The sequence below is a fragment of the Oreochromis aureus genome, linkage group 12 (genome assembly GCF_013358895.1).
Source record: "Oreochromis aureus strain Israel breed Guangdong linkage group 12, ZZ_aureus, whole genome shotgun sequence".
NCBI classification, from domain to species: Eukaryota; Metazoa; Chordata; class Actinopteri; order Cichliformes; family Cichlidae; genus Oreochromis; species Oreochromis aureus.
The window spans coordinates 27,451,247-27,470,325 of NC_052953.1; the positions used below are offsets into that span (position 1 = coordinate 27,451,247).

Genomic DNA, 19,079 nt, shown 5'->3' on the forward strand with positions numbered 1-19,079 from the left:
CATGGGGTGTACAGTCACGGCCAACAGTCATTTTTTTATTTATATGGCAATAAAAGTTTTTGAAGCATATGAAGTCCTTATCATTGCTCTTCATTGATAGAAGTAAAAATGTATAATTTAATTAAAAACTGAACTCATGACTGTGCTTAGGTTCTCACACACTGCCTCTGCATTTTGACTTAGGTTTAAAGTAATATTGTTGTTCATCTGGGCTGTATGTAATATTTTTATTATGTGGTGTAAACCCATGTGTAACAGACCCGATGACATTACAATGCTTTTCAGCATATTTTATGTACACTTATCACACGGTTGCTGTATACATACAACTCAGTCGGCTGCAGCTCACAGCCCAACAGGACAGGACCCAGTACAGATTTTAAAGCCGGCGGGGCATGATTGCGGATGCCGTGCAGGTGCATCCGCCCTCCCCGCTGACCCCGCCACACCACCTTGAATCTAACAGGTACATCTTCTTTTGACTATGACTGGGTGGCTGTTGCAGAATAACTTTTGCTGCTATTAAGATGATGACTTTTCCAGAGAACGCCGTGCTTATTTCAGCATTCAAAAATTAAAAGGGGGTTAGGGGGACTACCCAGCTCCTAAACCTCATAAAAGAAGAAATAATGCAAGATATGATTATAAAATGATCATTTTAAAAAATGAAGTAGACAAAAACATCAAATCTTTCCACATTTGAGGCTTTATTTTGTATTTAATACAGTTTATACAGCATGTTTTGGAAAATTTTAAATGAATGTAAATTTCTGGCTGGAAATAGTTTCTGAATAATGGACCACTATTGTTATTATTATTATTATTATTTAACTTGCTTGAAGACAGATTTTTTTTCTTCATTCGTATATAAAAGCACACACATGAGTCGCCTGCATTTCTTTGTGCCAACAGTGAAAGCATTAAGTCACATTTCAACATGGTGCGAGGAGAGGTGCTCAATGCAGAGAGCTCTTTGCTCTCACCTTCTCTGACACATGAGGGCTCAGTCAGGAGAGTGAGAGTAATGTTGCTTCCCAGGAACCAGAGAATGAATCGGTCACTGACTGGGCTATAAAGCTTTTCTTCTGCCAGCAGTGTGATGGCACGTATACAACAACGCTTCATGCCAGCAGTTGACACAAAGCTCCCGCTTGGTCAGGAAAAACACAAATTGCTCAATGTTGTTCTGCAGCTCAGAAATCTGTGTTTCCTGCTGTAAAGACCAAGTTTTTACAAAGTGATTCTTTAAGTGGGACCATTTCTGCACGCTTTGAGGTTTGGACACTGCCTGCTTCTCTCCATCCCACGGTAGGAGAGCAGCATTAAGGCCGACAGGAGCACCGTGAAGTCCAAATCCTTGTCTGATTTGTAACCTGCTGGGACGTTTGATTTACAAGGGTGATCAGAGGAAAGAAATCCTCCAGCAGCCAGCATGAGGATGAAAGTGTGCTAAGGAAGTGTAATCATGTAGCCGATTGCTCTGGAGAAGAAGGTCAAAGCACACGCTTGTTGTCATTAAAACCTTCTTTATGTGTTCTGTGAAGTTCCTCGGGTTATAAGAATAGTATTGTCAGTCTCTATGGACTTCTTGTGATTTAGAAAGCTGGTTTTAATTGTAATTATAATTACTTTTTAACTGATTTTATATTGAACCTCATAGGCTATGGTATACTGATAAATGGATAATTCGATGCTGCACATTCCTAATTAAAGCGCACAGATAATGTGGGGTTTCTAGTGGTATAATTGCAGCAAAATTCAGGAATATAAATATATAAATGTAGTGCATACATTTAGAGGTTGGGGGCCAGAATGGTATACTTATTAATTAACTGCAAAAATTGTGCCTCATTATTATTTCTCATTACTGGTTAATTGCTTCATTGTTTCACCACTAATTCTAACATGTTGCAGAGAAAATCTGTCTCGATAATCTTCTCAGATGTCTAAATCTCCTTGTCCTTTTTCAGGCTTTTTAAAATACAATTACAGCACACAAGCATTTAATTCTTACAGCAATCTAAAGTCATTCCACTGCCAAATGCCAACAATACACACTAGGGAGACGACTGAGAGACTTTAAATGGCACGAAAACTCACGCTCGGTCATACAAAAAATACGGCACTGTAAAACACAGAAATTCAATTAAGTCATCTTTTCGTATTAATCTAAATCTGTTTTTATTCATATAAAAGCCTTTTCTCTTTAAATGCCCGTTCAGAGGATTCAGACCCTTTAAAACATGTGAATATGAACCACCCACGAGTCTTTAGAGTCAAAATAATGAATCTAATGAAATAAATGTGAAGATTTCTTACACCTCACTAAATGAACAGTACTCCTAGCGTCCATTTTTTTCTATCAAAACTCTCCTGAGACATCCTTGCTTTATAGTATGAAGAAAATATTTAGAGTCTTAGCTTACAGTGAGGATTTTATACGTATTAAGTGTACTAAAAACAAGGAAAAGAAACATGTAAGGAGGTAACTGATGCTGTCCTTTTACAATAAATGCATTCATTCAGTGTCTGCTGCCCGTGATACATGCTCTTTGTGTCAGTCGAAGAATCAACAGCTCTGACTTATTTAGTAGAAAGAAACACATCTTTTTTTAATTTCACTGAAATTCACTTATTCAGCTGATTCATGTTTTCAGAAGTCAAATAACAATACTGGACTAATGAGTCGATCAAGCTTCATTCATTCAGAAGACCTTGAATCCTTACATGACTTAGTGTATGTGATCTATCAGAGATATGTGTAGTTACAACACTTTTCTTGCACGTTCAAAATGCTCCTTCTAGTTTCTGCTTTTGCTTTATTTGTGTCTTTCTACATCATCTTGGCAAAATAGGTTATGAAATCAGTTCTATTATAAGGCTACACTGACTGGCTTCTCTCTTCTGTCTTTTAGTAACCGACTGTCGAGTCTTAGACGGGTTGCAGAGATATTCCTCTATCCCCACGTACCTGCCTGTCAACTATCAGCTCCTCAATGCTGACTTGGGATTTTTCCTGAAGGAGGCCAACCAGGACTTCATGAGGAACTCTAGCCTGGTGTCTCGGACCGAGCCCTTCTTCATCTACCAGGCCAGAAGTTTGCCCTCTGTGAACGCCAGCTATGGGCCCCTCTCTGTGGAGCAGCCTGTCCCCTTAGAGCTCCTGCAGAGCCCGGGGACCTTTCCTGCCTCTTCTCTTTTTACCTTTAACTGGAAGGTGCAGACCTTTATCATGAATTCCCGAATTCACTTGACCAAGCCCAAAGTCCAGGTGTTGTTCTATGTCGCAGGCAGGGACTGGGATGACTACAGTGCCATCGACAAGCTGCCCTGTGTGCACATGTTTGCTTTCCATGAAACCCAGGAGGTACGTGGTACTTGCCAGCTGAGGGGGGAGCTGGGACTGTGTGTGGCTGAGCTGGAGCCACTGGCCAGCTGGTTCAGCCCACCTAGCGTCGTGCCAGGACGCCAGAGGAATCACGAAGTGTCCGAGGGCACCCCAGTGGAGCTCTACTACGTGCTGCAGTCCACAGACGCAGGGTGCCACTCAGATGAATCCAGAAAGGACAATTTCATCCGCACAAGTCAGGAAGGGCTGTTTGGTTCCTATACTTCAACGCCTTTGAGGAGGATTGGCGGTGTGAGGCTCTACCAGAACCCCACTGAGCCACCTCTTGCTGAACACAGGCTGGATAATAACTTTATGGTCTTGGTGCCAGCCACACCCATGAGGCAGAGGGAAACTGGCTCTGCTTTTATCACCGTGTCAGCCTACTCTCCTGTGGAGATGTTTACTCTCAGGTAAGAACATATTTCTTTCTGTTGTTCAATAAAATGTCTTACTGAAGAGTTTTTTCTGTCAGTCTCAGATAGTGGGGTTCTGCAGCCAGTGTCTCCTGACTCCCGTGTTATTCTTTCAGTATATTCCTTCTTAAAAATGTGGACATTATTCTTAAAAAACATTAATAAGGCCTGGTGTCACCTCACTGAAACCCTGGAACAGCTGGAACATAGCAGAATCGGTTTTCCTTTCTCCTCCCTCCCTGCTCGTTTCATCTGTTCTTCTCGCCCTCCACGGTCACCCGTGTCGGGTTTCATTGCAATATAGCTGTTCTCCATTTTTTGTAATTTTCTTAAGTCAAAAATAAAATAATGATTGATCTCAGCTTATCAACGCCACCTGTTAACCGAGGTAAGCAGTAATTGCTCTGCTGCTGTACTCAACTGATCAAATCATTATTGATTGCGAAGTCAGCTGGCAACATTAATGTAGCACACAGCCTAATGACGACGACTTCATTTCGTGATTGGCTGCACTGGGATACAGAATAAATGACTGGAAAGAGTTTGAGGAGAGTTGTCCTCTTTCATGAAGGTATTTTTGCAAGAAAAAGTGTCAGGTAGCTAACAGCTCCTTGACATTTGTGGTAAAATGATTTCATTGACCGTTTTTTGTGGCCATGTAAGAAATGTAATGTAATTTAACCCTTTTGGGGGTGAAACCTGTCACCAAGAAAACCAAAGGAGTTTGTGGTCCACGCCAGGAAACAAGCGATACCAGGCTGTCACGTTACGTTTTTTATTGTTGTTTTTTTTTACCGTGACTAGACGAATTCATGCTTACATTGTTACTCAAACTTAATGTAATTATTACACATTGTTCATTATTTTTCCTTAAAATAAACCATTACATTGCTTAATTCACTCCCAGAGCAGCTCACTACACTACTCCTTATTATTTTTGCATTGCTCTGTAAAATGACCTGAAATGCAGTCACATAATTGTCAACAATATAAACTTGAGGCTACAGTCCCAAATGCCGACACATAATCCTATCCTAATGAGGGCATACATACAGTCTTTTTTTTAATGTTTATGCATGAACACCAAAAACAACGTAAAGCAAAGATGAAATCAGGACCAAAGAGACTTTAAGGTCATCGTACAATGATTGCACGTCAGTGCTGCAAGTCAGACTGCTCATCATAGCTTTTGTTACTGCTGAAGATCAGGATCTGGGTGCTGAGCTGGGGTCAGCTTTAGCATCACTCTGGGTTGTTGGCTAGCTTTGTGTTAGCATGTTGTCTAACACAAGACATTATCTTCAGCATTAATGTGTGTTCGTCTGATGAATATTGTCAGGATCAGTATGTTGTCTTGTCCATAATTTTTGTTGCCTTTTCTTTTTCTTTTAAACGATCAAACAGTAAAATATCGTCTGTAAACATTAGATGGACCAAACTTCATAGCAGGGATACACGATACCAGAAATAATATAATATTAACAGACGTAGATTTACAGAATTCTCAGTTCCTTTGTTAAAAAGTTGTTTTAACTACCGACATGCTGTTTATTAAAAATGTTTACATTTTATTTTGTTGAGAGCTCACAGACCAAAATGTTAGCATGGTTGTTGATTGCACATTACTGTTACTATAAGGCATAAGTTTAATTTTGTGCTAGTATTTTTTCAATGTTAGTCATTACAAACTTTTTTGCCCATGAAACATGGCTGATTTTTGGCAGTGCCAGCTTTCACAAAAAGTATATTTTTAGGTAACATGTAATTTAGGACATAATGAGGTGGATAATTTATAACGATACTGCTTCATGAAGAACAGATTTGGATGCTGGTCTTTTAGGTGCTTTGCTGAATTTAATCCCTTGGTCTGAAAACCACGACAGCATTGCTTGCATATCACCTCAATTTATCAATGATCATCCCTTGGTCACCCACATCATCCCTCCATGCCTGACTCTGCCTTTCTTACCCACGTCAAGGACAGAGCTACTGCGAGAGTTGACTAGAATGGACTAGAAAACTTGTAGGTGTATGCTGTCTCTCCCTGTTCAGAAGAATTGTAACCTTCACTGCCTACAGTACTAAAAAACACAAGTGCCATTGTGTTTTCAGAATTCTGATTTTTTTAAAAAGTTAAATTAAGGTAAATACCAGTTCTGGTGACATCCCAATTCATCGTGGTGTCATCTAAATTTCTTCAAGAAAGCAAAAAAAGTTTATTTCCTAAAATGTTTTTCACATTTGTTGTGAGTCTGTGTGAGTAAACTGACATGTTGCTGCAACACAATACCAGACTTGTTATATACAGTGCCCTTCCAGAGCAGACTGAAATTTTAGCTGCGGAAAGCTTTGAGATCAAATCGAGACAATGAGGCCCTCTCTGAGCTGTCGTTTCAAGATATTTATATGAGAACAGCACATAAACCAAACTGAAAAGAAAGCAAGCAAAAACAGTTGTGTGTTAGCGTACCTTTAGACTGTGCACTTCATAGCCTATACAAGGTATAAATTATATGCTTTGTAAAATTGACTTCTATGTTATAATAACTATATTATAGCTGTTTTTATTTCGCCTTCCACAACCTCATAACTTTTTTCTAGCTAGCCACATATATCTTCAGTAAGTACAGGAAGAGCCGGGTTATCTCTCAGAAATGCAGTGATTCAGTGAAGCTGCTGATAGGTACTAATTACAGTGAACAGATGAGACAAAATGATTTAGATAATTAACATGTGATGCAAATGAGGATGCCATTAATTAAAATGCATGTCCATTAGTGTAATGACTGAAGGCGATCTTAATCACACTGGTTTAGAACATTTATAAACCTCCAGAGATGCTCTAACAAGGGGTCAAACCAATTCATCAAACTATGTAAAAAGGAAAACTAACTAGGTGTAACGCAATATTAAAATGAAGCGTACCGATCCTTATATCAAGCTGTAGCACTCTTAGTGTGCACTAATAAAAAAAACAATTTCCCAAGCTTATAACAAAAATGCACAGAACATGTTTTAGGGACAGAATTGGAGCTGAGGTAAACAAGTTAACGGAGCTTGTATTGTTTAGTTTTAACAAGCCAAAGAAAATTTCCAGACTTGCCCTTCTCGTGCTTCGTTTAATCGCCTACTAGTTGTCCCGAAGTGATAAGCATTGATAACTTTCTTTTTCCAAACTGCGAAAGTCTGAATGAGTTCTTTCATCAGTCAAATGAACAGGCCAGGCTGGCCGCAGAGGCAGTGCCTGTGGTGTTTTTTTTATTTGGCAGCGTTACGCATGGCAGGCGCAGGTTGGCCATCTGAGAGCGACAGATATGAAAAGGCCTCTGTGTGGTCCTAGGTGATAAGGCTGTCCTCATACATGCATTTGTTAGGACACTTAATCACCAGAGCGAGAAGACTTTGATCTCTATATTCACAACATCATTATCATTTGTGTACTACGCACTTCTATGTCAGCCATTGTTGGCTGTATCCGCGAATGCAGAATGATCGTGTGAAATCAGTCAAACAGACCCTCGGCTCTATGTTAGTTTAAAATGTTTATTAGATCCCTGCTCTTTAAAAGCAAAATCCGGGGGTTAGTTCTGCATGCTCATAAATTTATGCACACTATTTGCACAAAAATCCTCTTCTTCTCAATGGACATGATGAAAAAGATCAAATTTAAATGAAAGTTGAAATGGTCATTGAGCCCTTCAGTCATTCTTTCCTCTTCTCCAATTCAGTTTTCACCTTACTGTGCTCCATTATGCTGAAAGGTTCACGCTGTGATAGATATTATGCAATGAAAGCTAATTTGGAATATTCTTAATAGCCAATCATCCGGCCAATTTATTGCATTGTGAATGCACAGCAGGGTATGGCTTGCTGGGGCATTTCTCTGTTGACATGCTACTTTTAATTTGATGGGTTCTGATTTGATTCGACCTCCTCTGTGTTAATAGGCTCTGTCACTCAGGAACTGGAAAGTTTTGCTTATTTTTATTGTAGCTTACTTTCCTCAAACGCGGACAGATTTTGGTGTGGAGCATATCGTCGCTGCTTGTAGTTACTATCATCAGTCATCCTGACATGAGCACATTTCTATTTCCTGTCCCCTCTCCCTTTGATAAGCCATCATCCACTGGAAAAAAACAAAATGGTTTAAATGTCAAATGAAAGAGAAAATGGCCTGAATTATTCTAGAAAAAGACCATTATAGCTAACATTTTAAAACCCATTACCACCATCTTACATGCACAAGGTGGAGGTATCTAGTTTGGAGGGCACCATGTTTAAAATATTCCAGGGGCAGTGCAATTTACTTTGGAATAGAAGAGTCTTTACCAAATGCTCCTTTTAATTTGATGAACTGTTGAATTATTGAAAACATGCATCATCCGAGGAAAAAAAGAAATGGAAAAATTGGAAACTACCCGTCCTTGGACAGCCGACATTTTTGTGAAAATATTTAACCACATAAGGTTCAGTTAGTACCATACAAGTGCTCCTTTTAAAATTCGAGTAATGTACAAGAGACTTGAAAAAAGGATGTTAAAGCAGAGGAAGCACAAAACTGCAGTTTTGTTGTGGCCACTTGAACCAGGCTCCAAATGCATGTCAGCGCCCATAGACTCCCATGTTAAAATGCCCAAATTTAGTGCCTTAAAATCATGTTTACAGTCTATTGTTTCGATCTCATGACATTTACGAGGGATGAATTTTTAATTTATAGCTCATCCACCTGGATACTAGAGGTAGGGGCATGGCCACTTTAATTAACAGTTCCTCTAGATGTCTCCTAGACCCCAACCGTCATGTAATGCAGAGATTGGGGTGGTGTGGAGGCACGCTTAAACAACAAAAAAAACAGCCCTTTATTAGATGTCCAAAACATAAATCAGCCTGTAAAACCCAAACTATTAAAAAAACAAACACGAGGTGAAGCAACAGGATGAAAGATTAACATACCCTGAGATACTGAACAAAGGAACAACAGGACTATATAAACTCGCACACTGAGGGCTAATTGGGTTTACACACAGCCGGGGGAAACAAGACACAGTGGCATCATCTCAATCACAGGGGAGGAAGTAAAAGTAGATACAAGACACAGGAGACAACTAACCAGCAGTTAGTTAAACAGGAAGCAAGAAATGATAACTATCAGGGAAACTCAGACAGAAAAGTCAACTTAAAAAGGGACAAAAACATAAAGAAAACACAGATGGGAAAAACAAAATGAAGGAAGGACCCCCAATAAATGAAGGTACTGAACATAATATTTCTGACATATTTGTAATGTTGATGCATTTTTATTTGAGTCATCCAACAAACATATTTAACTGTGGGCTGTGTGGTGCAAGTTTGGTGAAATTTCAGTATGTTATCAAACAGTTATTTAGCTCTAATGTGTGTTAGCAGACATGTGCATCTCTGCTGAGCACCAATACGGTTTATGGATGCAACTTGCTAGCTAAGCGTGCTCATCCAAATGTTGTAAACTGTGGCACCGAACAGCTAACATGACAGTGGCAAAAATGCTTAAAATGTTGGGTCCAAAACAGTGGGTGACATCACAGTGGCTACAATCTCCTCTTAAAAGTTTATATAGTGTACACAAATTTAAATGAAATTTAAACATCTCAAACCACATCAGTTCTCCCAGCTCGGTTTCAAAATATTGAAATACTCCCTGGTGAAATTTTCTGTCTGTAGTACGATTTTTGGGAGAATAATAAAGAAGAAGAAGCAACAGCGGCTAAAACAAAGACTACCTACTTAATTGTTAACATGCTTCAAAAAACATTTTGAATGTCAATATTTTAGAGGTGCTTTAATATAGATAAATGGCATAAGACATGTAGCTGACACAGCATTAACTTTATTGTGTTCAAACAAAGATTGAGGTAAAAAAAAATGTAATTGAAAGTAATAGGCAGTAATTAGAGACCGCGGAAAGAAATCTGACAAAAGAAAGTAGAAGCACTATAAACACAATTACAGGGCGACAGGTCTGACTGCTGCTGAACAGTTTTCTGGGTGAAACTCTAAGTGGCAGTCGTGCTGCTGTATCTCATCAGACGTTGTAAGTCGTCATCCAGCAGAAAGCTATTATTCCACAAACGCATTCGAGTAAGTGTTAGATTGCTTTTTCATTACACCATAAACCATTATTTACACCAAGCTTAAAAGTTTACTCTACATGCAGCTACTTCATTACCAGATGATATAAAGGTAGAGATTTTAAACTCCTCAACGGGGTTTAAGATGTGTTGTGGATGTTAATTGATATAATCAAAGAATAGGTTGTTGTGAACAAAGCTGGATTAAGCAGGATTAACTATTTGATTGCTGTGGATTGCATAGCTGTACGCCTGCTTTAGCGCGCCCCCACTTTGTTAGGTTTGGGAGAGAAACTGTTTCAAATCATATTCCTTTCTCATGAGGCTGTTTTATCATGAACAGCAGTCGCTCTTTGCAGTGTCTTAAAGACATTTGTGCAAACTAGCAGCCTTTTGCAAAGGAGAGCCAAATGAAAGAAAAGACATTGAAAAGGCACTTTAAACTCATTAAATTTAACATGCCAGTAATGTATAAGATGAAGTCATTATCATAATATGTTTTCTGGCATCACTGTGCAAGCTACTTAGTTTGTTAGGTGTCACTGATAATTCATCATTATCTCCCAGTATTATATGCTTCATATGCAAATCAAATGCAATGAAGGAAATTATTTTAAAGGATATTTTCCTGCTGCAGTCTCCAGCGATATAAAGTGAGAACCCAGAGCACAAAAGGAAATTGCTCTATTTTCTGTCTTGGTGCAATGCTGCCGTGCAGCATGAGTCACTGTATGGTGAGGGCTATTACATGTACATCGTCCTGCCTGCTGGACTTTGCTATTATTTTACCAAAAGATTTCGTCTATTTAAGTGACACATTTCCTGAGAGCAGAGCTTCTTCGGCACATATACACTCATTCTCATTTCTTTCCATGTAGACAGACAAAAAGTAACATACTGCTGTAATTCGGGAACAAAGGATCACACACAGACACAACTGGTGATGGATTGGAGATGTATTATTAACACCGGAGTGGAGATTGGGGCTTGTCTGCTCATTTCGTGCAGCGTTTACTGCAAAGTAAGCAACGACTGAGCGTGACTGCATGTTGACCAATGCAAGACGTAGCCTCACTTCTTCCGAAAGTAACAACTGCCATTTTTCTTCTCCTTCTCAAACTTGCAGTCTTCAACCTCCGCTGACATAGAGTCAAGCGGATCGAGGCACTCACTTGAGGCAATTATAAAATTTTTAGTGCACCTTTCTCCGGGCTTTGTACAACTTTTTTTCAAACAGGCACTAGTACTTCATAACACGTGTAAGATGTGTAAAATGGGGAGAAGTTCCCATTTAATACAAAGAGAAAAACACCTATTTCATGAATATCTAAAAATAAAACAGCAGTGGTACAATGTGGTTTGAAATTAATATTTAAAGGAGGCAAAGAGTTCAGAAGGGCGTGCCTCACATAAAATCTTAGCTTGATAGATGAACTATATTTTTCATGGAGACACCACAGAAGAAATCAGACAGGAATTAGTGTGATAGCAAATTTATTAGACACCACGCAGACAACTGACGCTGAGTGTAGACTTTAAATAATCAAAGATAAGCAAATGTTACTAGTTTGTTCTAAGAGAATCACATCATTATTACAGTTTTGTCCAATCAAGAACTTAAATCTGTCAAAGTTAATATGAAATGTTTCAACTTGAGGAAGAGGTTCCCCTAAAAACTGATACCCAAAAACCTCCTTTGGGTATCGATGCTGTTAAATTGGCAGAGACTTGTGCAAAACCAGTAGATGAGACACGAATTGTCATCTGTGCAACCACAAATATTGTTGCATTTGTTACATTTGTTACCCGTGCTTTCTCTGCGTGGCAGCTGGACTACAAAAGGGTGTTGTGGCTGCTTCGTGTGCGCCTGTGCGTGTTGCACAGATGTGCAGGTGTGTACACTTGACTGAGTACACACGGCTGAATGTCTCAGCTGTGTGCCAGGCAGATAAACACCGCTGATCTTCTGCATGCAGTTTGTTTAATAGTGTGCCTCCCGTGGAGAACATCCTACCAAACATTTGTTTTCGAACAGATTTCAATAAAGCTGTCAGCGAATTTGCAATAACACTGGGCATCCATTTGTGCGTCTGTGTGTGAACAGGAGTGCCTCGGTGCGCGTTTGTGCTAGTAGGCGAGTGCTCGTGCCTGCAGAGACGTGTTTGCGCGCGAGCACCCTGCTATGCTCGCACCCTCCTATGCTCGCACCGTTAATACCGAAAGCTCCACGAGTGGCTGTGATGGAATCAATTTGCATCTTCTTTAAAAGGCAGTGCATCAGTGAACAAATTACCTACCATCACGCTTCATTATGTGTACTGATGGACAACAGTGACTAATGTATGCAAGAACCAGTGGCCTAAAATATCAGCTGTGGTGGGATTGAGTGTACAAAATCATTATGCCAAAAAGGGTTAAAAACCTGACCTGAGGTAGGCTATTATCCAAAATACTATCTTTGAAAGAGTGGAAGGTAGGATTTAATTTTCCAAAAGGCACAGTTTCCTTGTATTACATTGTCTACTACAAAATTTTAAGAGTAAGCGCAATCTTTCTGGAAATAAAAGAGAAACATGCAGTACAAGTCCAGTAAGTCGCACACAATTAATCAGTCAGAAATAAGGCCCCAAAACAGCCCATGAGATACATAAACATAATAAAGCTATGAAGAAGTGATAAGAACAAAGACAATATGGCAAAAGACAGTCACATATTACACATATTATTACGTTATTATGCATATTATTATTATTTGGTCAATATGACTGGAGAACAGCTATGGTATTAATAAAGGTTAGACTATTTGAAACATTTGAAAGCTGGAAAAATGTCAACTGTGCCATTAAGATATGGGAGAATGTGATGGATTATTCTGCAATGAGTGCTTTTTCTTCGCTCTCCTCTTTTCACTCTCTGTGTTTACTCTGCATTTAATAATTAGTTATTAATCTCTGTTCCACAGTGTGTGTTTTGTCCCATCTCCCTACACTCACACCAGTCTGATGACTTGCTGAGCCTGGTTCTGCTGGAGGTTTCTTCCTGTGAAAAGGGAGTTTTTCCTTCCCACTGTCGCCAAGTGCTTGTTCGTAGGGGCTTGTCTGATTGTCGAGTTTTCTCCATATTATTATATTACAGTATAAAGCACCTTGAGGCGACTGTTGCTGTTACTTATATAAATAACACTGAATTGAAATCATTCATTCTTTCAGCCGTAGTGGCCTTTAATGATCTGAGAGCAAGTACAGAAGAAATATGAAAATAGAATTCAAATACAGGCTTAGATTAGGCTCAGTGTGAATTTGATATGAAGCCCACAAGTACAAAAATTTGATCTGTTTTAGGATCATATTGAAGCTTTGAAGAATAATAAAGTTATAAAACTGTAACCAACAGGAAACAAGAAATCAAAGAATGAGGTCATGTACAGGAGTCTGCCTTTATTACTGATGCTCACTGGGGGAAACACAAGGACGTTATTAAAAACTTTATGCCCTCTTACTTATCTTCCAGGAATAGTGACACTGTTGAGATGTGATGCTCACAGTGTTGTCTGTGATGTGATATGCGATGACCCCGATGGAGGTCGCGGGCTAAAATGAGTGTCTCGAGGAATAAAGTTGTTCTTTATAATACAAGTACTGCTGTAGCTTTAACCTCTTTGGGCCACAACTACTGTCAGAACTAAGACGCAAAGCATTGTTTCTAATTACGATTTTGTATTTCAATTATTGCACCAGTTATTTTTCCAGTGAATTTCTTCAGATTGTTAGAGCGTTAAAAACAGTTTCAAAAACATCACAATTTCTGAAATCCCAAGGTTTGCATCTAAGAAAAACTGTCTCTCATATTAATTTACAAGGATATAAAAAGTGAAAAAAGAAGCAGTCGCTAATACTTGAGGGGCCGGGACCATGGAAATTAATTTTCTGTAAGCCCGCCTTCACTTTATCAAGCGGTTCACATGGGACAAAAGTGTCAGGATATTTGCTTCTAAATGTCTCTGTATATTAATTTGCACATTAACAGAGTCACTGATTCTCTTAAATCTTCATACTACAAACAATGCACTCTGGAGTAAAGACAGATCGAATCGCAAGTCAGGTCCTCTTAAATCATGCTGTATCAGCTCCAGGCTTGTAGCTGCAGACCACTAATGGCTGAAGAGAAAAGTCTCAATAAAACAGAAATAAATGAGCCTTTACTGAGGTTGAGAAATAAAAAAGCAGCGGGAGGCCTCCCTCTTTTCGCATAAGACCCCAACGTGCAGACCAAGGCACTGGTCACATCCTCATATCAGATTCATTATAGTCCAATCTCATTTGAAAGCCATCATCCCCAGCTATAAACAGGCACTGAATCAGCAGCTGCTGGGGTGCTTCTGCAGGGGAGAGCATGTGATGAAAGAATAAGAAAATGCCTTGTCATTTGTTGGCAGGCATTGAAGCCGTAAGCCATTTTCCTAAAACAGCTTATCCATTTGAAAGTGGAAGAAAGAATTACTCTGGGGAACAGATATAGATGATTAAGACGAAACGTATCTGAGAAAAGGACTTCAAACATGCATTAAATAAATCTTGTCAGACGTCTCCGCGTTGTTATGAGTAATTTCTTTGTAGTTTGTTTATATTTAGCCTGTGAGAGGTTTCGGTGTGATTTGGCAGCCGACTACAGGTAACGTTCGCGTTTCCAGTCGGCTAATAGCATCAGCAGCAGAGTCCTCGTTGGAGGCGATGATACGCGAAAAAAGTAGAAATAAAATAAATAAAGAATGTTAACAAAAAAAAGAATAAACTACCCCGGTGTACAGCTCTTGTGAATTTAAAAGAGCTGATTTCTTTTTATGTAGTAAAGAGTCTCCTCGTGTGTTCAGTATGCGTCGCGGCGGGTGCTACAAGGTGTCAAACATCGCCCCATCTTGTGCTGAGTTTGCTGATTTTAAATTTGGCTCATTAAGTTTGTTAGATTTTTATTAGCTTGTAGAGAGTCTGGCCTTGGCTCGGTGAGGTTCTGTTAACAAACACAGCTGCCAAAAGCTGGGTACACCGAGAGGCAGCAGCAGAGCAGAGGGATACTAAACTCCAGCATATACACCCCATTGTTCCCACACTGCTCCGTGGGGGGGCTCCTATTATCTGTCTGGGATCCTTGTGATAGCTCCCTTAGTGAAAATACAGGGTTGTAAACCCACGAATGGCTTTCATATATTGACCGTATACCACTGGATGTGTGATGGGATTACATCATATAGTTTTTTTTACACTGCATGTGTTTATTGCCCAGTAAAACTTGTTTAGAAGGAAACATAAATGTATAGTAAAGAAACAGCAGCTTTTTTAAAGACACAGTATTTATAAGCTCTAAGCTATAGAAATCTATACAGCATCTTCTCTGCCGGCGTGCGCACAGTTCCACTTTCAACCTTATAGTGTCCTCTGTGGACAAATCCGTGGCCAGCACAGGTCCGGATGGAAGAAAGGAGTTTCTCTCGATTTATCATTATCTGATTGTTGGTATATTTTGCGAGGAGGTAGCGGTTATTGGGTTGGGAGTCACATAATCCAACAACCTGTTTTTTCCACAGGGAGCATCAATCCTGTGTAGCTGCGTGTGGCCAGACAAATACTCTGAGACTGCGTAATTGCAGGGCTTTGCTGGTTGCCTCGGGTGTTTGTGGAGCCCATGCAAGAATCATATAATGGGCTTTGAGATGTCTCTCCGGTGTGCATTCGAGATCCTATCACAACATAAGCCTCGATATGCTGCTGCCTGTACTATAGACAGTCATTGCCGGCTATAAAATAAGCAAATTTGTCTTGTTTAGTTACATTTGTCCTAATAAAAGTAGGGCAAATATAGCGAATAAACAGAAGAAAGAACCAAAGGATTCAGGAAATAGCCTACTGACAATTAAGACATAAATATCACACCCTAGACTTTATGTTAGACTCTGTTAGCGAATAATTTTATGCTTGTGTCTCTTTCTGTTCAAATCAGTGGTTACATTTGTAACCGCCTTGTACAAATGTTACTCATAAGACTAGCATGTTATTTGGATGTCGATGAATACGAAATACATTAAACCTCACAGTAAAATATCCTGCTGGAAGGCTAATAGAGGCCAAGCTCTCACTACTGATGAATATATTGACAAGAACAGAGCCTCAGAGATCACAATACATTTCCCGCTCCCTACATTATACATGCAGCGGTAATTATGTCTTTGTAGAATGACTGAATTAAATTACAATTATTCCTTCTATCTGTTATTCAGTCCTAATTAACTGGTAGGTTTTATTCAATCCACTGCCTTTTACTTAGACTTTCCTTTGCCCCTCACACTTTTATTCCCTTCTAAGCGCAAACATGATCAAAGCAGTTTTCTTATAATTAATTACAGTCTCTAAGCTAGGGCCCCACTTTAGCCTGTAGTTTCATGTTTAATTTAGGGTCAGTAATTCGTAGATTCTTCCAAGCGCACAGTAACAGTTATCTATATTCAATTCTGACTTTAATCTTGTTGTAAACTAAATTATATTGATATTATTAAGAAGGATTTAAATGGCATCGAGAGGCACACTCACCTCTGACCACATCCCTTACATAGCACACTTATTGTAATAAGATTCGACTAAAAGATCGTGCATTCATTGCCCTCATGATGACCCGAGAAATATAGCATATAACACCCAAACCTTATCTCTTTGGCTCAGTTTGACTGTATTGTCCATTAAATTGTGAATGATGCTCAGCTTATTAGCGGTCGGGAAGTACAGAGATATGATTTAATGCTGTTTCTTGGAGGGAACACAATAAGACTAAATTGAATGGTTTCCTTATTCACTTTCACGGACTTTAATGTGCCCTTAAAACTCTATAATTGGCACTGTAACTGGTCATATTATATCCTCCCTGACACTTGTAGCCACTTGTTCGTTGACAGTGGCTAATTATCTCACATAGTTGCATTCTGGAGGTTGTGGGATGTAAATAAAAAGTAGTCAGCAGTTAAAAACATGGTGATTCTCAAGGGCTGTCTCACTCCTCTGTAGTTCAGACTTCCAGATAAGAAGAGACACCAGTAAAATTATAGGACTATCCTTCCACTGTGTATAAGGAGTAATTTAATCACTATTAGTAGTCAGAAATTGGAAAGACTTAAGGCCATATTTTTGTGTGTGGATAAATTATTTAAAAGCCTTAATTCGAAATAGCCCCATGACAGTATTTTCTTAAAGGATTTTTTAAAGTAAGTGAGATGAGAAGATCAATAAGACTTTCATCTCTTTACACCAAATCTGATGCCAGATATCTTAGCTTAGCTCAGCACGGGTGGAAAGTGTTAGCTCATCTCTGCTCAGAGATAACAAAACACTTGAGCTCATTAATTAGGAGAGTATCCTGTTCATGTAATCCTCATAAAAACAACACATTGTGTTTCAAGCATCGTCCTGTATATCACTATATCCATGGTCTGCATCGAGTCTTGCTTTGGGCTTTTATTTAATCATTATCTTCACAGATGACCTTGAGTTCAGGTTCAGTGGTTTAAGCATTGAACTGATGACACTTTACAACAGATTTATGTATTGCAATGGTGTTACTCCTCAAGCTGCAAACTGAGCATTTTGTACACCCTAATGTGCAAAACTATCCTAAGAAAAACACAGAACCAAATGTCCCAAACAATGCAAGTAATTTTAAAGCTAACTCTTAGAATCAGCTTAAGAGACAAATGTACCCAATTGCACGGTTTAGATTTCTTTGTCATGGATGGCCTGTTGTATAAATTCTTAGTGATTTGGCCTTTTGGGAGGCATCATGCTGTGCAATGTATGAAAAGCCCAAGGACACTAGCTCTTCTGGGACTGAAATAATCAGCGTCTGCTGGGTTTTTTTTTGTTGTTTTTTTGATGTGTTAATTTAAATTCCAGAAAGCACTTGAAGTCCAGCCAAAAGGCAAACAGGGACACTTTACATTTATTTTGTGTTGATTTTTCTATACTTGTGACAGTAAAACCTGCACCGTTTTTGCTGCCTGCTGCATTTTATTGTAAAACTTTGCATGACTTACCTGGTTTTATCTAGCTCGGGCAGAAGCGTCGCGGTATTTAGGGTGGATGTGCCTCCATTACCCTTTTTATGATCTTCATATTGGATTTCTTTAGGTCAAAAAAAATAAAAAATGTGGTTTGCACATAATGTCTGTCCCAATTCTGATGACTGCTGTGCAAAATCGTGCTGCCGGAAAGCACTTCATATGTATTATTTACACAGTTCGCCCCCACAATGTGCCGTAATTAGTGTGTATCTGGTTGATCCAGAGATCAGGAAAGTCAAATGTAGCAGCAGCTCTGCTCTGTACAGATAGAAGCGCAGCCCCCTGTGATCACAACCCCCTGTCACAGGGCACGGGCCCTCCTCCTCAGATCCGCATCAAATCAATGGTGTCAGACACAGTGCCATTATACTTCCATACAGTAGACAGATTTTCCCCTCTTCCTTTCTTGCTTATAGCTGCTTTGCAGTGGGAGTACCAAGCATGTTCTGAATGCCTAATACTAATGTGTCCTGACATTCAAATTATAAGATCAGTTTCTATATGTATGCGTGTGCTATACAACACCATGCAGTTGTTCTGACACCATGCACTCAAACCACCACTCAGACTCATGCACTGTAGTCCTGTCTTAATTAGGATGCCAGAAACCCTTTGTGTTAAAATGCAGTTCACATGTTTTAATTAAAAATGAATCAGAAACACTTGCAAATCCAGACTAATTGTCTAGTTTTTCCATGTTTCCATAGCTACCAAGTCTTCTCCAACCAGGAAGTCAAATGGAATTCAGAGCTATTCTTTTTTTTGTGACCACTGACTAACCCATTCGTTCAAAAAGCAGCTCCACAATGAAAGTGAATAAAGAACATATTCAGGTAAAATTACCTGTAAGCACAATGCCACCCACATTCATTGCAACAGTTAGCAAACCCCCCATCCGGCGGATATGTGAGCATCCTGGGATTTGTGCTCATCTTTTCATTCATGTTGTATATTTCAACTATTTCTCCTAAATATATATTTGTCACAAATCTGTTGCTAAAATTAGAGACTGTGTCTCAAAATTCTGCTCATTTTCACTTCAAAAGGGCGAATAGACCAGATAAAACCTT

The 19,079-nt window shown here is 39.2% G+C and overlaps 1 protein-coding gene across 1 annotated transcript in view; it reads left to right on the forward strand.

Moving 5' to 3' along the window:
* si:dkeyp-14d3.1 (transmembrane protein 132C) overlaps positions 1-19,079 on the forward strand; it is a 135,296-nt gene that overhangs the window by 21,507 nt on the left and 94,710 nt on the right. Inside the window, exon 2 of the mRNA XM_039621294.1 lies at positions 2,916-3,801. Within this exon, the coding sequence (XP_039477228.1) occupies positions 2,916-3,801 (886 nt within the window). The remainder of the gene's footprint in view (positions 1-2,915; positions 3,802-19,079) is intronic.